This window comes from Pezoporus wallicus, unplaced genomic scaffold (assembly GCF_028554395.1).
Source record: "Pezoporus wallicus isolate ANWC-B61680 ecotype Strahan unplaced genomic scaffold, APGP_CSIRO_Pwel_v1 contig_14149, whole genome shotgun sequence".
NCBI classification, from domain to species: domain Eukaryota; kingdom Metazoa; phylum Chordata; class Aves; order Psittaciformes; family Psittacidae; genus Pezoporus; species Pezoporus wallicus.
This window is the reverse complement of record NW_026636136.1, coordinates 13,201-34,607: the sequence shown is the minus strand read 5'-3', so window position 1 is coordinate 34,607 and position 21,407 is coordinate 13,201. Positions and strand designations below refer to the sequence as shown.

The following is a 21,407-nucleotide window of genomic DNA, read 5'->3' as shown; positions in this document are numbered from 1 at the left end:
AGCTGTTCAGAGCCCAGCCAACCTCTTCTCCTTGGGGTTGCCATTCTCTCCTCCCAATTCTGAAAGATACAGCCTCCTATAACTGCTACCTCCTCCCCTTTAGGGCCTCGCATGGTGCAGGCATGAGACCACTGATTTGCCAGGGCTGGCGTTAGGGAAAGCGTGGACCTTCCCTCTGGCTGTCAAGAATTAGTCACAACAACAGCACAGTTATTGCCTCGCTTCACACTGTGGTGACTGGATAGAGGGATTTTCAACAGGGACCCCCAGACAGCCCCAGTTTTGTCATTTCCCCCCCGTTATATTCCCCTTCCTTCCTCCCAAATTTCCCCTTTAGCAGCTTCCTTCTATCAGGAATAATCCAAGCCCCTGTTTATTTGCCTCTTCCCATCAGCAAGGTGTTGACTCTGGACCCCAGTTTGGTGTTTACGATACGGTTGCCAAAGCAATTTCCACCTGCACCATCAGTTCAGTCACTAATGCCCTGTGTTCCCCCCAGTTTCTCTGACTTTGTCATTTCGTTGTCATTGTTCCTGGTCTGTGTGCCCCAGACTGGGCTGTTTGCTTGCACTGCTGCCCTTTGCTATGCTCCTTCCCCACTTCCTCCCACTGTGAGCTTGCTGGGCAGGGGTTGCCCCCAGCTTGCATAGCATAACCTACACACATCCCTGTGCCCACAGGGGTATCTGCCCTGTCCTCAAAGTACCTGCCCTTGACTTCTTACCCCAAGCAGCTGCTTGAGATGCTGCCAGGGCATGGGAAGAGCAGGTCCATGCCGTGGGTGGCCTGCAGGGCCTGTTCTAAGCTGGGATCCCAAGGGAAAGCTGGCTCTGCTCTCCTGCTGTAGCGGTGGCCCCAGGAACATGCTTGCATCATGACCTTGGCCAGCTGTGGCTGTTTCTCGGGCAGCACAGCTCAGTGCTGAGGTTGCTGTGTGCAGAGCACATCGCAAACTGCAGGCACCAGGTGGGTGTTACAGGGGATAACTTTATTTTGAAACAGCTTGTCAGAACAGAGTAGAACACAAAGGGCAGCTGGTGCTGTGCATCCAGGGAGCCCAGTGGGCTGCCCTCAGCTCCTGCCCTGCCAGGGGCAGCTGGCCTATGGCTGCACTGAAAACCAGGCTAGGAGCTGTACAGGCACCGGCCGGAAGTTCCGGCAAGCTCTAGAGCAACTCTCCCCATCTTCTGCACACTGCCAAAGTACTGCTGTGTTGGCTTGTGGAACAGCTCCATGGGCACAGATGGGCTATAGGGAGGAGAGCGTCCAAGCAGCCGCTGCTGGGTGCTGTGCTGCAGCTGCACGGAGCAGTCACTGTGTAGGAGCCAGCTTGGCACTTGCTACAAACGCCTTCATGAGCTGGGGCAGTGGGCAGTGAGACCAGTTACGGAAGCAAGGAAATGGGCATCACCATGGGTAGTGCTCTCAGGAGGGCAGAGCTCTGAGCTTTAAGATGGAATTCAAAAGCCCTGTTTTATGCCTGTTCAAACACCCTGTTCCTCCTGCAGGACGAGGGCAGCTTGACGTTCCTGCCTATTTATCTGTCTGACTTCCTCACCGCCCTGAGGCAGCTTTTTTGCACCTGCTGACAGCAATCTGTGGTTTGCGGCCTGTCCCAGCCTAGTCTCAGAAACCCGAAATTGAGGCATGTTGGTGATGTGTGCTGACAGAAATGGGAAATGTGGGGCATTGTGGGGGTAGCTCAATCTCTGGACAGAGGGCCCTGGAGCAGCTTCCTGCTGACTGACCTGGTGACTAACAAAACTGTAACAAGAAGGAGGAACAAACAATGGGAAGTGCTGGTCTGCCCAAGGGCGAGCTTCGAGCCCTGGCTGCCTGGCTGTGGCTGCCGGGAGCAGCGCCTGGCTCACTGCAGGAACTCCTCGTACTCTTTGGGGAGCAGGGAGCGCTCACAGGAATCCCTCCTGGCTGCTGCTGGCCTGAACGCTTGGGCAGGAGAAGGAGCCATCAGAAGCGGTGCCACCGTGGCTTTGGCTCTGCTCTGATGCTGCAACACAGGGACAGAACAGGAATGCACACCAGAAGGGCAGAACGGACGCTAGGTAGGCTAGTCAAAGGCAAAGGACATACCTGCTTGGGCTGATGCCGCTCTGGTCGCTGGTCCCTGGGCTGGGCCTGCTGCCTGTGCAGAGGTTTGTACAACGTACTCTTCAGGTATTTGTAGAGGTTGCTTTTTAGGTGCAAGGGGTTATAAGCAACTTCTACTTCCAGGCTGTTCAGGGCACTCTGCTCAGACAGAAGAAAGAGCCTAGTGAGATGTGACAGGTAGGGGCTGCAGGGTTTGCTTTGGGGGGGTGCTGGTTTTAGTGGCAGGGACTATTCTTGCATGAAGGACTGTTACAGATGCTCCATGCCACCCTGCAGTGATGAGAGAAGGGATCTTTGGCTGTGCTGCTACCCACATGGACCACTCTTAGATGTGTACAGAACACTGAGGCATGTTCTAACAGCTCTTAGTGGGTTTAAGTATTCCCTTGCAGGATGCAGTCCCATCCTCCCCTGTACCCAGTATCAGCCAATAAGCTGGAGCACGCTTTCTGGGCACTATCCCCCTTAATTCTGTGCTTCATATCGCTGCTTCCCCCTCCCTACAACAGACATGCAACACTGCTCAAAGGACATGTATTTGCTTCCATGAAGAAAGCTGTAGGATGTATCAGCTGCTGGGGAGAAGGTCTGGAGTGCTCCACTGTATTCCAGCTGTCACTAGATGTTCTCACAGCTGTTTCCTCCTCTGCTCATCTGCTAAGACCTATAGTGAGGGCTCTGCCCTTCCCGGGATCACCTGAAGCAGAGGCAGACAACTCAGGATGCACAAGAGGAAATGCATGAGCCTGAATCCATTGGAAGAGACACTTTATGTATTGATTTATCCTATGCCTAAAGCACCTCTCTCTGCAGACTGAGAGCTGTATTCCCCAGCAATGAGGGAAAAAGGTTCATCTTCCAGAGCAGCTGCATGTCCTGTGCATAAAGGCTGATCATTACTCTCATCCCTGCTGGTACAACTGGGATCCTTTCCACGTATGTTTATACAGGGCTGTCTGCGACTTACCTCTACTGGGCCATGCACTCTCTCAGGGTGTTCAGGAAGGAGGGCTGGGAAGGCTGATGGCAGCAAGAGCTCTCTGACAGCGACTGCTTTGACAAGGAGAGTGGCAGAGTCAGAAGGGACAATGATGTAGTAGGAATGTACCACAATGTTCCAGTTTGGACCAGTACTCTGTGGCTCACGTCTGGCCAAAAGCATCCACTTCCTTTTCTAAAAGGCAAAAGCCAAACCTGATGTGAATAATGGACAACAGCCACTCCCTCAGCACTTTCACTATAGGGGCTGCTGGGTTCAGGGGCAGCTATGTTCATACACAGCAGAGTAAGAACATTATTCTGCATTATGGGTGAGGACAGTATGGTGGTTGTTTCTAACTGAACGCAAGACAGTTCTTAAGAAAAAAGTCCAGTTTTGCTTTACAACTTGTCAGTAATGGAAAGTCACAGAATCCCAGCCCGGTTTGGGTTGGAAGGGACCTTAAAACTCATCCAGTTCCAGCCCCCTGCCACAGGCATGGACACCTTCCACTAGAGCAGGTATCTCCAAGCCTTAATCCAACCTGGCCTTGAAAGTCCTCCACATCCCAAGCCCTGGCTGATTATTTTCACAGTTCACGATGCATGTCTAACCCCAACCATGCCTTCTGCACTTCACACTTCCAAATACTGGATTTCTGATGGGATTGAGTCTCTCTAAGGTTTGATGTGCTGTAGCATCTTTCCAGTGGATGAACTGGCTGGAAGGATTTACAAGCCCAACCCTGGCCCATGAGATAAAGCTGCAGCTTTGAAACATTTCTGGTGCAGGTGAGAGAGATCTTACTAGATGTGCACCAACTGTTCCTTTATATGGCAATTCCTGCCCATGAGAAGGCAATTTTCACACTCACCAGAAGACTATGACACAAAGCATGGAAGCTGTGCTGGTTTATCTCCAGCTCATCCCAGTCTAGCTGCCAGCAGCTTGTGGGCTTGATAATGAAGGGCAGGCCATACAATACAGACTCACAGACTCCTTCAGATTTCAGAGCCCTGCAATACACAGCTCATGTTAGTGAAGCACAACCAACATGAAATCAGCAAGAAGACTCTACCAGCTGACTAGCTCAAGTCTCTATGGCAGTATCAGCTGCAGTGCTGCTACAGGCACTTAATGTCTGTACTGCTGTGGCCTGACACCACGAAACCCTGCTGAAAAATCCAGCTGCAGTGAAATAAGGCTTTCCTGCTGATTTCCAGATTCCCTTACATCCATGTTGACAAAAGTATGCCAAGGAGCAAATTCAGTCTTTGTGCATTTTGTATACAAACCAGGTTGTTAATGTGGCCTCTTGGGCAGTAATTCACCCACGCATTACATGTCTTCCCAGTGATCTTGGTGATCATGGTTATCCTTCACTTAAACTGGCATGTGCTTTACTGCTCAGAGAGCCAACATCCCACCACAAACACCACTGCACGTTTTGCAATGCCTGACACTGCCTGTCCACAGCACACTTCTGCTTCCTGACAGGGCATTATTAAGTAGCTGCACTGCTTTGGCTGTGGGCCATTCATGCACGGTTTCTGAGAACTCTACAGCTACTGACAGAGTGGGAATCATTTTAAGAACAACTGTATAGCTCAGAAATCACACTAAATGTTTCCTAGAAATAAACCTCAGCAAAGACACTACAGAGCATCACTCCACTTGTTATGAGCTCTGCTCACCAGCCACAGGCTGCTGACAGGAAAGGGAATAAATGCTCATGTGAAGTCATAGAGCACTGTGAGGCTCCTCTTGCTTTTTAGTACCAGGCAGCCAGTTAGCTGAGGCTCTGACACCCAGTTAATTGCTGGGGCCTCATTAGGTACTGAGAGAACAGCAGAATTGTATAGGGAGCAATGGCTGCAATCTGCAGAACTTCACACTGGAGGGAGAAACTGCTGCACGAGTAACATCCATGGTGTTACACTCCTGATGTGCTAGTGCCATGGTGACACTGGTTTTGGTGCTGCACTTCTGCCTGCATGGCTGGGGTATGCTGGTCCATAACCTCCAGAATTACAGGTGTCAAGGGGATCTTAGGTAGGATTTTTGCTCACTAGTACTGGGAGTCCCTCAGTGTTTTATGGTGCTGCTACGAGATGAGATTGCACACAAAGAGTGAAGGCTGCTGTCATACCAGCCTTCCAGTTACCAAGTGCAAAGAGTGTAATAACACTTACTTTACAACCCGGAGTTTGTACAGCACTGTAGCTGGCCAGGCTGCCATCTGACATGGTGAATTCACATCTGCTGCTCTCACGGTGCCATCAGCTGTCCCAGAAAGTAGAGCTGGGTCGAGCAACCTCTCCTGCAAATCGCACTTGAGGCATACTGGGAGAAGGAGATTGGTTTAGATTGCTGTGAATGGCACATGCTCCAAGCACTTAGAAACACTGTCACTGTTTTCCAGGAACAGCAACTACTAAGGGAAGAACAACGCTAAATCCTGTGGCACACAGCAACAGTCAATCCCCATTGTACCTACAAGGGAAAAACTGGGCAGCAAGCTCCAGTTTTGGTGATGGGTGACCAGCCATAGGGGAAGCAGGAGCTTTCCCCAATGCACATGGGTTCAGGGACATATGTTTCCTGCCAGCTTTTCTACCTGTGTTTGTAGAGAAGCCCAGCACACTGATGACACTAACTCTGGTATAATAATAGGATATGTGGCTACATACAATTTCTGCGGCCTTCTGCAGACTTCTTTAGTGTGAGAAGATGAAAAAACCTCACTGTAGTGTACCTTGGTTTGTCTTGCTAGCTGTGCATCAAGTATGAAACTCAGTGTTATAATGAAGGAAAAAATCTACCTGCAACAAAATACCTTAACTGCCCGTGCCATTACAACAGCAGCAGCCACAGGACTTGGCAGCAACCTGGCAGTATTCTAAGCAAAAGGCCCCTCAGCCTGAGACAGCAGAACTCCAGCAGCTTTCAGAGGCACCCAGAGACCTTACTTGGGTTTCTAAGCATGAGGGAACATGCCCAGAGCACAGGCCTGGGTAATCTTTAAAGCTGTGGGATTCAGAAGCTCCCTGCAGAGGTGGAGGGAAAATGAAATACTCAGGGTGGTCTTGGGTGCAGCGGTATGGCTGAAGCCTCCTGATGGGAGAAGGAGATGGAGGTGTTCCCTCTCTGTGCTGTAGTCATGTAGCCATGATTTAAACAGCATTTCCAAGCTGATGACATTGTCCTCTATGGTTTGCACATCGATGTCCATTCCCAGGATTGCAATGTCTGCAGGAAAAAAGGTGAAAAAAGGTGAAAAAAGCACAAATATTTTCAGCCATAGAAAAGAATATTCTCTTGCACCTCCCACAAAACTGCAGCTCCTTAGTCATAGAACCATAGACTCATAGAATAGTTAGGGTTGGAAAGGACCTTAAGATTATCCAGTTCCAACGCCCTGCCATGGGCAGGGGCACCTCACCCTAAACCATGCTACCCAAGGCTTCATCCAATCTGGCCCTGAACACTGCCAGGGATGGAGCATTCACAGCCTCCCTGGGCAACCCATTCCAGGGCCTCACCACCCTCACAGGAAAGAATTTCCTCCTTATATCCAATCTAAACTTCCCCTGTTTAAGTTTTAACCCGTTACCCCTTGTCCTATCACTACAGTCCCTAATGAAGAGTCCCTCCCCTAATGAAGAGTCCCTCCCCAGCAGGGATGTCCCCAAACATCATTTGATCTGAAACAGAAAAAACATAATCAAACTTGCATTTATTCCAGTGATATTCTAAACACAGAAGATCACAGAAGATCTAAACATAAACACAGTTTTCTCGCTCCTTTATTCTTAACTGTTTTCCTGTGGTATGCTTTTGTATATAGGTATAAATAGTTTTGTTATCAAAGACTTAACCACTGTGTTATAAGCATCAGAGAGCACGGGACTGGTTTTTCCTATCACACTGTGATAGTCATTCTCAAGCAGTACAACATCTCTTGCTAGATTTGCTGAAACAATTTTGGAGCTGTTGCAAGTTTCTTCAGGGAAGCAGTTTGTCCACTAAATGTTTCCGTTCATGTTGTAAGCTGTTCTGCCTCTTCCATTCTGAAAGCAAGTCTTTGTGCTGCTTTTCAAATTGTCATTTAAGAGAAGCATGCTGGGCTGGTAAAACGTAATAATGGCAAAGCTTTGTTTCCCATTCAATCCCTCTTATCTTGCAGCATCAGCCACTCTTGGAAATCCTGTATCCTGCATGGATTTGCCAGTAAGTTTATTCTTTTTTCCCGTCTTTTCCTAATCTATTTAGTCTGTGCCATTTTGAAGGTCACTAAATTATTACAGCTTGGTTTAAACACACATATGATGCTCACCACTTCCTAATCCACACTGTAAGCATGTTTGCTAACTGTGCTTAAAATTTCCCTTTTGTGTCACCTTAAATAGCATAGCCACACATAGTGAGAGAAATGATCAGCTTGGCTTTGAGGTTTGGAGAGGATGAAACTCAGCGCTACCACTGCATGCAGCAGACTGACTGACGGCACTAACATTATGCCTGAGTAGTTGCCTGGTATTTCCAGTCAGGGATTCTGCCAGCAACAAAACTTGGGTGAATAAAAAATGAATTCTAGTAATAATCAAGAGCTGCAGCCCCTCACTGTCACTCAGTGCACATCCCTGCTGCCTCCACACTTGGCGGTTGAGGTAAAGGGTGGCTGTTGCTGGTCTGTAACAGACTTCTCACCTCATTTCTTTACCTTAAACCTCCATGTCTTTATTCTCCAGACACTGTGGGCTTGGCTCAGAAATCTAACCAAACTGCACTCCCATGTTATGAAGGGAACAGAATGAGGCTGTATTCTTGAAGTCTGACAGTATTTAAAAAACAAAACTGAAAATCCTTCTCTTCAGTTGTGTCATGGCCGAGAGAGTTGTCTCCCAGAGGAAATATGCCATGCAGTCTGTTAAAAAGGAAAGATTCATGCATCCAAGTTAACCAGGAAGGAAAGGAGAAACAGCAGACAGACCATTCTGGTCTATTGTACCAAGGTCCAGGCTGGTCATTACAGACAATGAATATATTTATGAAAGATGGGTGAAGCTTGGAAAACATGTTCCCGTTGCCCTTATTGAAACAAGGAGTCATGGATATTAAGTTGAGAGAGAAACAAAACCTTGATTTTAAGTCTGTTTTAACAGAAGATTCTGGAGAATGTTTGGCTTAGCGAAGAACATGTAAGGATACTGCAGTGAATGCCCGAAGTCAGACACAGAGGCACTTGACCCCTTCACACCCAAGAAAGGGGAGAGATACCTCCTACCAACCCTCCTGCCTGACAGGAGGCTGTTTAGAAAGTAATACCCAGAATGGTTGTGTGCGGCCACCCAGCCAATTCTTCATCCACAGTGGGGTTCTGTGCAGCACTGGCTCTATGCCAGTCCTGACAATTGTCCTCACTGGGGAAGCCAGCATTTGCAGCCACCCAAAATACTGCCCTCTCCTGCATGGACATGACCAGAGCTCTTAAAGAACATCTCAGCCTTGGAGCTGGAGGCACCGGTTCTTTCCACAAATGTGTGTCTTGTGGTTTTGGCATATTAAATGAATTTTAAGTCACATCAAAGTAACAGAAGCTTGATCCTCTTCCACAGGACTCATTGAGCCCCGTGTTAGTGGCAACAGTGCTGGACAGGAAGAGAAGGTGCTTCCTTTCCCCAGCCAGGCACTTCTGCCTGCAGAGATGAGCACTCTCCAAGGCTTCTGCTTTCAAACAGGCTGAGTCCAGAATAACCAGGCATGTCTCACTGAGGGAGCTGCCCCTTCAGGGCAGGAAGCTTTTAGCAGGTAGTAAGAGGGTTGATAAACCTTTGCGTGGTCGCTTATACAGTTCAGTGTTTGAGCTGCAGTTACAGCAGCATTGCAATGTACAGCCTTCTATCACTGAGCTGCTGTGGCACTGGACTTTTGATCACAGCCTGGTTGGTTTACTTACAGTCTGCTCAGCACCTTTTGCTTTGGAACAAAAAGGCTCAACCCAGGAGCTAACAGCTATTTCTGTTTCTGAATTTCTCATCACTGTAGCTCACATTCTCGCTCTTGAGAACTGTCAGATTAAGGTAGGAGTTTTTCAGAGATGTGGCCAGGAAAAACAACATTCAGGGTCTGGGCTGTACTTGCTCTTTCACTAATGAAGCATGTGGCCAGATGTGTGAGGGACAGGGCAAAAGTGAACCTGCAATTCCTGAACATTCCCAGCCTCTGCTCTGCCAGCTGACCACAAATTTGCTACTACAACCAGAAAAGAACAGCTAGAGACAGGTAAGCCAACAACAACCAACACTGACTGTCACTCAGTAAAAGCTACATTGTCATTGCTAGTAACAGATCTCACACTAACTTTGCAAGGCATCGGGACTCAGGTATTCAAGGTTGTCATCGACTCGTTTTGGGGACTTGCTGTGTGAATCAGAGCTTGGTACCAGCTGTGTCTTGTGAATGGGGAGTTTAAATGTCATCAGTAAAGGCCTCTTAAATGGAGACCTGGATGGAAAAGCAGAGGTTGCAGGGCTACAAAGAACTTATCAGTGTGCAACTACTGGTTTCTAAAGAAGTAAAGCCTCAAGAGCTCAAGAAAAACTGTTCTAAGAACAGAGAAAAGAAGCAGAAGCAGCTAAGAACACTGTTAGTAACAAAGCCCAGCTAATCGACAGAGTATCTGCTTGGTCTGGGAATGTAACTCTATTATGCAATACATAGTCTGGGGGAAAGGACTAAGAGGTAAGAATTGGCTAGGAACCAAACATCTTGTAAAAGGACAAGATCTTGAGTTGGTGAAAGGGGAGGAAGGGGTTGCCTCTGTAGGATCACTGGAGCTGAGAATGTCCTGCCTGCTTCTCTCTGCCCCCACTGCCTGCTTCAAGGATTCTGGTTGCCTCTGTCTGCACCACAGACCTTTTGATCTGCTAGTCAGTTGCTCAAGATGATGTTCAGCAGTATGTGTGTCTGAGAATGTGTCACCCCACAAACTCCAGGCTCTCTTTAATCCCTCAATAAAGCTGTATTGCACATGAAATCCATTTTGGGCAATACCAAGAAATGCAGTGTCAAGCTACTGTATCAAATCTATACTAATTTTGCTCAAATGTGACAAGGCCCCAGAGAAGTGCTGTGGTTACAAGCTTGCTCCTGTTCCTCCAGGCACAGTAGTTCTGCTTACATGAGCGATACAAAATGGCACAAATGAAAGCGGGCCAAATGCAAGAACTACTGGCTGCCCTGCTATCTATAGCTGTAACTTTCCTTAGTATCCTGACTGTCTAATACTCACCATTGCTATCAGGCTCTTCTGCTGGCATGTGCTGTTCCACATCCTCAGGCTGCAGAAAATCTCTCTTCAAAACCTCAATTACTTGCATGCTTCGCAGACTCACCAGGTCTACATCTTTTAACTTCTTTTCCAGCTGCTCTGCCATTTCTTGGCTGGACTGGCTTGTCAAAATTGTGATCTGAAACACAAATCAGTGCAAGAGCTACCTCTGCCCAAATGCTGTCTTGATAGGTGATGATGCCTGGTCTGCTCGAACAGCACAGGTCCCACTATGAAGAGAAATCTTGTTAAAATATCTATTCAAAAGCAAATTTAAAAGTACTTTTCTTTAGCCTCCATTTAAGCGAACATGTGCCATTTCGTGCCACTACTGAAAGAAGCTGAAACAATCCAGAACTGTCTTATGTTCTATGCTTTGTGCATAAGGGAATTCAGTCTGTGTACGGGAGACACTTAGTGCCTGAGACTTTCTGAGGGACAGTGCCACTTCCCATTACTACATCAAGTGTAGTTCAGGTAGACTGAATCTGGCCTTCTCACTGAAGGCTGAATGGGAGTTGCTTTTTTTTGTGTATAGGTTGGGGGTTGGGTGAGGGTTTAAGTACATAGTTTATCCTAAAGATGTCTCTTGAGAGCAACAGTAGGTGTGACTGCCACCTTCCAGTTTTGATGTTATACTAAGTAAGTAAATGACTGCAAAGACTTTCTTCATCACTGACAATCAGCATCAGTTTCTAGAAACAGGTCAGGCATGTTTGACCCCAGCTTCTACCCTAAAAGAGCAGTTTGAGAGAGTTTTGAGTTCTAACCTTGCCTGTTACTTAGTGATGGTGAAGTACCAAGTCTTCTCAGCACATCTGCTCATTGCTCCAAAGGACTGATTAATAACTTGAAAGAATAAGGTGTATTTTAGGCAAGGTTGCTAACAAACAAACACCCTGTAGGGAGCATCTGGGCAAACTTAACAGCAGACCTTCACAAATGAATTCTGCTACAGAGATATTAACGCCAACAAACAGAAGTGACAGCTCAAGAGTAAAGGATTTTTCTTGGGAAGGGGCAGGGAGTATTGCCTTCTCAGGGCAGGGAGCAGGGCTGCAGCCTTGGGGCCTGAATGCCCAGATACCAGCAACTGGGGACACTGGGATGCAGGAGCAGCTACTGGGCAGACTGAGTGTCTGAGCCCAGCTGCTGGAGGGATCCACATTGTACATATGAAGATGAATGTGTGCATACTGTGAGGGCGCTGAGGCGCTGGCACAGGGTGCCCAGAGGAGCTGTGGCTGCCCCATCCCTGGCAGTGCTCAAGGCCAGGTTGGACACAGGGGCTTGGAGCAAGCCGTTCTAGTGGAAGGTGTCCCTGCCCGTGGCAGGGGTTGGAAGTATTGACCTAGGAATTAATTAGAAACTAATGAAAATGAGGAACAGGGGCTGTTCTGGAGTTGGGGGTAGCCGAACTGTTTAAAAGATATAATTATCTCTTGCAGAGCTATAGACAGAGCATCTGCTACACTGATGCACCCTGATTCATCAAAACCATGGCTGCATTACATCTGTATCATATCACCTCCAATTTACCCTTTTCACAGCCTGAGTCACACTAGGACATGCCAGACAGAGACCAGGAGGAATATTTTTAACACATACAGAACCTGAGGCAGCTGCTGTGACGTCCCTTCATATTACCACATTTTCTAGATAGAATCCCTTAAGGCCACTATACTTGCTAATCTAACAACAAATGTGCTACTGGTGGCTTGAAAGATGCTTTTCATCCCATTACAGACTGGCCACACTTCCTGCCCTGTACCTGCTGCTGGGACTTTAATGATGCTGGCAGCTTCTTCTCCGTGAAGTCAGGATCTCAGAAGAGTATTTGCAATACTTCTAACGAATACTTGGGTTTTAAATAACAGACAGTTGTAACAAAGTCTGCCTCCTATGTTCACTACTCAGGAAGGAATATCCTTGCCTCTCTGTGGTTTAAATGTTAGGAAAAGGCACATTTGCCTAAGGACTACACCTCACTGGCACAAGCAAATTGCTAGAGCTGCCTTCGTATTATAAATATTGGCTATCATTGTCTTGCACTACAGAAACTGTGCTTCTAATATAACTAGCACCTCCTTAAGTGCTTGTGTTTCTGCTGGCTCACACATGAGCATACTTCATCAGCAGCTTCCAGCATGCTCCACTTCTTCATCTGACTGCTGTTCATAGTCCTGTCCTGCTTCTGCCCACTGAGCTCCCTGCAACATGCCCTATGGCTGCTGCCCTTGGCCTTGCCACCACTGCAGTGCCAAGTGGGCTGGTGCCACAGGCAGTGCAGTGCCTCTGTCTTCCTGGCACAGCTCTGGAGTGGTCTCTCCCACATGGATGGAAGCATGTGGAAAGCTTTTGGATTAACTTGTGCTGCTTTAGAAGTGTAACAGCAAAAAGCAAAAAAGAGTGTTTGACCTTTTGCAAGGGTGAAATACACTTTAGCCTTTCTGAGGTCACCAGCTTTTATTTTTCAACAAAGATCTGAGAATTGTAGGTGCTCTTCTGCTCTTTTCCTGGCTCCCTGGTGATCTGATGGTGCCTATTCACCATTATGTGAAATATCAAGGCCACCCTTAAATCCCATTTAGCACTGTTGAAACACTTTTTGTTGGGATTTGCAGAAGAGTGAATTTCATCCACAGGCTGGATTTCTGCAGCACACGGAACAGGAAGGATCATTAGCTTTGAGAGAAGTCCTTTGTCCTCGAGATTCTCTACAGAACTAACTTCTGAGCTGAAGTTTCCTCAAGATAAGCAAGTATGATTGGTTGCCTTTTGGAAGCACCTTCTCCAGTACCTGTGCTAGAATCAAGTGTACTATAATACTTCAGATCTCTACATTATTTGAATTCTCTCTAGATTTATTTTGGATATTTTTCAAATGAAATAGGATCACTATAAATAGTACCCACTAATGAAGCCACAAAAAAGCTATTCTTAATTTTTCTTTCCCTTTGCTTTACAAGGCATGGTTTCTTGGAAGAAACATTTGATGTCTGTCACTATCAGCTCAAAGGGAAGTAAGGCAGTGGAAATGGGGAATGGAATAGAGTTAGCACAAAGCAACTTGGAGGGAGGACTGGAGCCGTCGAGTGTGACTGGTGTCTGTGGTATTTGCTGTTGTATAGAAATCAGGAAAATGCAAAGTCTCCAGTGTGGATGCTAGTTTGAATGTGGTGAAGGGAAAGGGATCATGTGTTCAGCTATCAGTGAGAGGCTTCTATTGGAGCTCCTCTGCCTGCTGCTCACCTCGGCAAGATCTATTACTGCATGAGATGTTTGCTGGCAGAGATTTCCATGCGTCAATTTAAGTACAGTTTGCTGCATGAAGCTGCTGAAGAACAGCCACATCTTCTGGGTTACAGAGCTCTTGTCCTGCCTAAGAAATCTTTCAAGTTAGAATCTGTGCATGTTTGAGAGTGGGTTTTTGTTTGCTGCTTGTTTGAGTGTTGTGGTTTTGCTGTTGGGTCTGAGGATTTTGTATGTTTGGTTTGGATTTTATTTAATACAAAATTCTGCTACATCATTCTGTGGTTTGGGTATAGGGGAATTCACCATACAGATGTGGGCCAGACTGCTGCTGTAGCTCGGCATCTCTGCAACTGCCCTGAGCATTTTATAAGTGAGGACTTCTCCTCTGGGGTCCTCTTTAGATGGAACTGAGTATATTCAGGACCTTTGCAGTAACAAACCACATGAACTCACTATTTTCTGGTACCAGGAAGAAAACCATTTGGTTATCTATCACAATGATCAACCAAATGGCAAGTGGTCAAACTAACTGCAGAAGAGTGGAGGACATCCAATTTTCCAGGCTAAGCCAAATATAGGAGAGCACATACAAGTTGGTAAATAGTGAGAAGAGGGGGAGTTAGCGTTGCACCTGTGTACACTGTTCCTATGAGAAAATCAAGGTAGGTTATACAAATGGTGATCAACACTTTCAAGTAAGTATATTAATACCACAGCCTCTCACTGCAGCACGTGTCTGGCATCCACATGCAATGGGAAGTATAATATAGCTGCATAATCTAGAGGAACAGGATTGCTTAGTGGATATAAACTCTCTATATTCACGGATAACTTAATTCTCAAAGTAGCCATTTCATTCTTTCAACTATACTAGAAGAGGTCCTGGATTTTGTTGTGTTCAAAAAGGTTGGATTTCAAAAGTGTACTGTTTGTTCCAAGCCCCAGCTTTGAAGTTAAAGCACAAATTGCATTTGAAACAGCTGGAAAAAAGTACCTCAAGGCCTTAAGAAAACACAGAGGCTTCCTGCATAGATACTAGAAGTGAGTCTAAATTACAGCTGGGAGAGTCTGCCTAATCAAAGCACAACTCTGGAAGGGTTTAAGGACCTAAATAAAGTAGAAGGACTGGGGAAATTTCACTCCTGGGGGTCTGGATTCCTTTATAAGACTGACAAAACTCCAAAATCAGGTGGACCCTGAGCCTGTGAAGTCTGAAATGGAAGGCAGTTTAGAGCTGATGTTTCCTTATGTCCAGAAGGAAACACCACTTCTGAGTCCCTCCCCTCTTGACAACTGTGCCCTTTCACATCAGTTGATACTACTTAAAAAAAAAACCACTTCTTCCTGTGAACCTTGCTCTGCTTTCTGCATCTGCACAAATGTTCTCATGCTTTTAGCAACTTCCCTCCCACTTAGGCAAGTACCCGCACCCAGCTGAGAACACAGCCACTAGTGTGGGCCTTTGTACAAACGTCCTGCTACATCAGTGGAAGGTCCTGATACTGTAACTACAGAATATCACTGTAGGCTGACAGGAAAATCATGTCCGTAAGTACTGTGAATGGCTTTGCCTTTGACACAGTTCTGTGAAAGTAATCAAAACAGAACTGGGAAAACCATCCAATCCTAAATGCCTGAAATCAGATGCATTTTTCTAACTGCAAAGTAAGTCAGTCTCCATTAGTGACTCCAACTTGAACCTGTTTGCTTTCCACGAGCATTCTGAGATTGCCCTGTGGGATTTTTCTGGTAGGGCTTATTTTCTTCATGACCCCCTCCCATGGACCTTGATAGCACACAGACAATCGTGAGAATGTGCTGGCTAGCGGCAAGTCTGGTGGACGGCTCCTGCTACCTTCCCAATCTTTTCTTACCTCAACAGAACTGTTTGCTGAGCTTCCTGCTGCTGTGTGTCTGCTGTACTGCTTGAACTGTTGCAATCCATCCTGCACAGCTTGTACCACTCCATTTCCCCCCTGTGGGAAACAGCCTTCTCTTGGTAGCGAACGGAGCTCCGAAATGCAGGCTTGGATTCGTGCAAAGTTTTCTTTCACTTGCTGCAAAAACAATATTCAATGAAACTGAAAGACTGGAAGTGTCAAACTAGCACTATGAAGTCATTTTCCATAATGTGGAAGGAGGCTTTTGAATTCACAGCACTGAGTTAAGACTGGGGGCAGGAGCCAAGTCATAAAGCAGGCAACGCAGACAGGAATTAAAACCAGCCTGTTTTTATACTAGTAAAACACACACAATCACTCCTCCAATTTTCACCTGTCTACCCGTTGCCTGCTGCTAGCCAAAGTGTAGTGATTCAGCACGACCCTCTCCTCTGACCCTGCACAGCAGAGAGGCAGAGCTTCAGACAAGTAAGAGGGAGCACTGAGGCAGTGTGGTATCCCCAGGCCATAGTCACCCCTGCCGTATCTGTACTCCTTTACTCACTGAGCTGTAGACCTCTGGAACCTGTGTTCACCCTGCTTTGTTCTCTACAGTGCAAGCAGTGACATCCCAGTATGTCAGTTATGCTGTGAGGTTCAGCCATCTTTGACAAATGCACCAAGTGGATGCAGCCAGGAGCCTCTTTGAAGTGCTACAGCTGAATTCCCTGCAGTACAGATGCTTCTCCTGCAATCCAGGAGGCTGCTGCAGCTCTCACAGATGTAAACTGGAGCTCTCAGGTCAAGTATTGCTCCTAACCATGACAGAACAGGGCACAGCGTGGGCTGCAGGCAGCCTCAAGCCCAGTTAAGTAGTTGTCATTTGGCACAGCAGAGTTGTATTTTCTCTTGTATATGCACAGGTACTTTCCATGTTAACTTAGGTACGTCTATGCAAGCTGAAGTTTCAGCTCTGGAATGTACCTGAGACATCAGTTAAACTTCTAAGCACAAACTGTGTTAACTGTTTATGACTGCACCCCTCTTCTGACGGTGCATAGCCATAAGGCTCTTCACACATGACCCTGCTCCTTCAGTACAGAACTCCAAGAATTCATCATTTCACACTGTATGTCTGGCAAAACATTTTATTCTACAACACTACACGGCTCCCAGAGAAGAGCTACCAAAAGAGACTGAAGCTGGCCATGAGCTGGCACAGGCACTGTGTTCACTGCCCCGTCTGGCTCCTTCGCCTGTTGGGCCCTCACCCACTTCACCTCCTCAATTTGCTAGTCCCTGTAACTAATGTCTTTCTCCCTTGTTTCCTTTTTAGCCTTTTTTTGTCAGAGAGGGTCTGGGAGTTGTGGGTGGGGGCTGCCCATCCCAAGGGAAAAACAATAGGAACAAGACCCATCATCTGGAGGTGCTCAGAGTCCTTACTCAGTCCCATACCTAAATTTTTGGTGCTTTAGTGGTCTCTTCCCCTCTTGTCACCATCAGTTGTCTTCCACAGTTATTTATTTTCTTCCTGCTTTCCTTTTCTTTGGCATTCCCCTGCTCTTTCCAGGGAAGCTCTTTGGACTTGTCAGTCAGGCCAGTAGGGGAGACCAGCAGGAACAGAGACCACAAACAAGTGCCCAGGAAAAACTAAGAAAAGGATTACCTTTTATCTGACACTTCCCCGTGTATTCTCCCAGTCTCTATTTTCAGCTTTAGGTCTCTCCTGACTTAGTATGATTTGTCTCATAAGAAACCTTTAAGATAGATCTATCTTGGCTTCTCACTGAGAAGTATCAAGTTTTCCTCCAGCTAGATGAGAACATCAGTGTGGTAAACAGCATGTCCTGCTGCGACAAAGGGGCAATTTAGGACTGCAGAAAAAGCAACAGAGCCCTCGGGACAGATCTTTATCAGACAGATGTAAAACTGCTCCTGATTCCAGAAGCTGCAGAGGACCAGATACCATTATTAGTGAAATCAGGTCCACTGAAGAAGATACTCATCTTGCTATACTTTACTGTTCCTAATGGAGAAAGAACAGTTCTGAAAAAGCCTTCAGCAGGTGCCTGAAGCAGAGCTGGCTCACCAGGCAGAGCAGCCAAGCAGAGCTGGGGAAAAAGGAGAAGGGCCTCACACTAGAGCTTGTGCCATCAGCCCAGTGTCTCAAGTCTTTGAGTGGGGACTTTGCTTCTTGGACAAGTCCCAGAGAAACACAATATTATGACAAAAAAGAGGCCATTACCAGCCATGCAAAGAGGAGGAGGGGGCATTTTTTAGGTCTCTATACAGCGTTGCTGAGTGCGGTATCAGAACATAGCATCCAAAAAAACAGAGTGTTGGAAATTATTAAGGGCCCATGGAAATGCCTTTCAACTAGACTTAGACTTTGTTCTCTTCCATTTACCAGCTAGAAGACCTGCTAGGAGCCTGCTTCTATTTAGAGGAAGGAAGGAAGGATAAAATACAAGCAGGTTCTTCAGCCCAGACAAAACAGAAAATAACAAATCCCTGGAAGCTGAAGTCAACAAATGCATATTAGGAACTAGGTGCAAGTTTCACAATGCCAGTGATAAACAACCGGAAGAAATTGCCTCTTGATAACTGCTTGGTTCTCCATCCTGTAATATCTTCAGATCAACACTAGATGTCTTTCTAGAGGAAGTGCTCCAATGTTATATGGGTACTTCAATGAAATATGTAATATGCAGGAAGCCAAACAGTGATGTAAAGGTTCTTCTGTCTGTACAAAATGTGATTATCATACAAGGAACTGTTGCTTAAATAGAAGAGCAAGGAAGCAAGACAAGTGTCTATTCTTAAAGCCCCTAATCAGAGTGATTTCACAGTATCTCCAGAAAATGTTACTTTGGTATCCCCTGAAGTTTTCCTTATCACATTATAACCTATTCTACAAACCAAACATCACCATTAACCACTGTCTCTCGCAGATCACATTTGCTAAATTACTATTGACCTCTGTTTTTTCTTCCTAGTTGGCCTCTACCTTTCCTGAGATGTGAAAACTTAACAGAGTTTTTCAAAATGTTCTCACAAGTGGAAGGGTTAATCCTGTGTCTTTACACCAGTGTGCTGTAAATGAGAGTGCTTACCATGGCTGTTTGTAGTAGTGTGAATTCATAGGCTCTTGTGAACTTCATGATGCTTTGTAATCCCAGACCTTTATTGTAGAGCTGCTAGTCACTCTCCATCTATATTTATATAGCTGCATATCCCAGACAAGTGAAATGCTTGTTCTTACTGCCTTAGATCTGTGTATTTAAAAGTCATGTAGACATAGCACTTGGGGACATGGTTTAGTGGTGGACTTGGCAGCGTTAGGTTTACAGTTGGACTTGATGAACTTAAGGGTCTTTTTCAGCCTCAATGATCTATTATTCTGCAAGGCTATGATTTCAGGATACTTCTCAATTTTGGCAAAAGTATTTTTAATTCTGATCCTTTCCCCTTAAATGACCGGAACCTCTCCCAGGGTGGTAATTTTTGTGTAACCAACAGGTCTATTGACCATTTCACCACCTGAATTATTACAGCTTTAGAGCTGTGTTTGATAATTTTGGTAGAGAAGCAGTTTAGACAGTGCAGAAAACAGCACAGGAAAGGGAGAGGTACAACAGATGCCTTAGAGAGGGGACAGCACAAAACCTAACTTATGCACACGATCAACTTCACAGATCAAAGATACAACACTTCTTTTAAATGTCATTCTTCATAAAAATTCACCTCTTCCATGAAGTCTACAAAACTGCTCTCTGAGAATGACTGATTTTTAGATATACATTTGGAGTAAATCATAACTTTCTTGACTGAACCACAACAATCTGTTGCGTTCATGTTTGTTAAATCCCAACAAGCATCATTTCACACCTACCGTAAAGGGGAGCAGACACTCCTGCTGGCTCTGCACAACGTAGAGGCTCAGCAGGGGCACACGGCAGGGGCCGGTCAAGCTGTGTGCCAAACACAGTGTGTTTTCCAGAGCTTCAGACAGTACAGAACAAGTGTTGGTCCAGGAAGGTGATGTGACATCCACAATGAGAATCCGCGATGGCTGCTGGCAGTGTACTTTAGTAGCAGGAAATGTTCTCCGTGTTTCTGAGAGTAATTTTCTGGAACTCATGGCTTCTGAAGACGTGCGTTAGATGTCTGGTTATCCATCTGCATCTGAACAGGAGAAAAATAACAAATAATAGCAGTGAACAGGGCTCGCATTTTCCCATTCACTTAAAAGCAACCTGAGACATAAAGAATTAAGGCTCTTACAGCCTTCTCCAAAAGCAATCATTGCCTATGCTCTAAGATAAACTCACACAAAGACAAGGGGAAATGCATCCATTCAGAAAACAAAATGCATGGCAGATACTCTTACAGATGCAACTGGAGTAGCCGAAAGTGTTAACAGCTTAGCCATAGCCCAGGGATGAGCTGTGATACTTCACATGCACAGTGAGTGTGGCTCAGGTGCCTGGCATCAGTCTCCAGCAGAGGAGTGACCTCCAGCAGCAGGTGGACAGCAAGACTTTGAACTCCTACTTCTGCAGTGGCCAGGAGATTATACCCACACACCCTGAGGAGAACACAGCCCCCAGTCCATAAGACCAGCATGAGACAAGTAGCTGTCACAGCCAGAAAAGGCCAGCATGATGCAGCAAGAAAATACTGCACACACAGATTTTACTTTGAGGATGGTGGAGAACTGACCTTTGTCCTTCAAAGGTTCTAACATCTGGGGTTGGCTCTGCTCTGCCAAAAGCCTCAATGAATGCAGTACTACAGCTGCCAGCAGTATCTCACACTGTTCAAGAACATGGGAGTGCTGCAAGCCTGAAAAAATCTGTATGTCAGAAACTAACAGAAAGTATTTTCAGCCAAACACCAGCTTTGATTCCCAGAGCTGGCTGGAGAAGCTGGTGGCACAGAGGTGGCTTGTGCTCCATGTGTCACAGAGCTGTGCCAGGCAATGCAAAGATTCCCTGGAACAGCTCTGTGGTGCTGTCAGCGTTCAGGCGACAGCTTGCTCAGGGAAGGAAAGGGAAGATTAGGGAATTAGGGCTCTGCAGTTCCTGGCCCTGTGTGTGTGGGAAGACAGGGGGCTCCTTCTGCAGTGCCCTGCGAGACCACGAGCCCCTTCAGCACATGAGCAGAGTGCATGCATTTTCCTTTCCGGCAACCAGCCCTTCACCCAGCAGCACCACCGCGTCCCTGTGTGTGCACAAGGCTCAGCTGGTGCTGCGCTGAGAGGATTCCCCACAGTCATTAGGAAAATCTGGCTGCTTCTGGGAAAGGGTAAGCAGAGGAGAAGCCAGGGGCAAACAGGAATGTGCTGCTGGACCTTGGCTACCTCCTGCACTCACCTGTACAGAACAGAGGAAACCACTCAGCCTGAGCCCAGAGCCAACACCTTGTAGCTAGGCACAAAGGTTTAGAGGCAAAGTATTTGCGTGCACTCATCCTCAGCCCCTGAATATGATGTTTGTTCCCCATCCTCCTTCCCTTCAATGCACACATCCTAAGCACAAGAGCCAGCATTTTACTGGTTTGGGTATTTTTTTTCCTCCTTCCTAATGAACAAAGCCCCTGCCTAAAATCTTCTTCACTAAATGCAACCACACCGGCACAAAGCATTCAGGGCTGTTCCTGAGGATATAGAAACACTTTAGAAATGTGTCTTGGTCTTGATATAACAGCAGTGTGTAACCATACAAGTCTACCTGTGCTCAGAAAGTGCTTGTATAACTGCGCGTACCTTCTCAACATGAACTAGAATGAAGTCTTTCTTCCAACAGCTGTGTAAATCCCCAGCAGGCTTGGTAAAAGTCTGAAGTGCCCC

At 46.4% G+C, this 21,407-nt stretch overlaps 1 protein-coding gene across 2 annotated transcripts; it reads right to left on the bottom strand.

Annotated features, from left to right (window-relative positions):
• Nucleotides 1-967: 967 nt before the first annotated feature.
• M1AP (meiosis 1 associated protein) lies at nucleotides 968-20,480 on the bottom strand. Of its 2 annotated transcripts, XM_057399080.1 has the most exons (10): nucleotides 20,279-20,474; nucleotides 19,449-19,741; nucleotides 15,551-15,733; nucleotides 10,383-10,560; nucleotides 6,164-6,337; nucleotides 5,281-5,431; nucleotides 3,963-4,104; nucleotides 3,077-3,283; nucleotides 2,092-2,247; nucleotides 968-2,008 (listed from the first exon to the last, which is right to left on the bottom strand). In XM_057399080.1, exons 2-10 carry the CDS (start codon nucleotides 19,695-19,697, stop codon nucleotides 1,868-1,870), a joined length of 1,581 nt encoding a protein of 526 aa, XP_057255063.1. In that variant the 5' UTR covers nucleotides 19,698-19,741; nucleotides 20,279-20,474; the 3' UTR covers nucleotides 968-1,867. The 2 variants fall into 2 exon arrangements, with proteins under 2 accessions (XP_057255063.1, XP_057255064.1); XM_057399081.1 differs by lacking the exons at nucleotides 968-2,008; nucleotides 2,092-2,247 and adding an exon at nucleotides 2,254-2,379 and having other exon boundaries at nucleotides 20,279-20,480.
• Nucleotides 20,481-21,407: the final 927 nt, after the last annotated feature.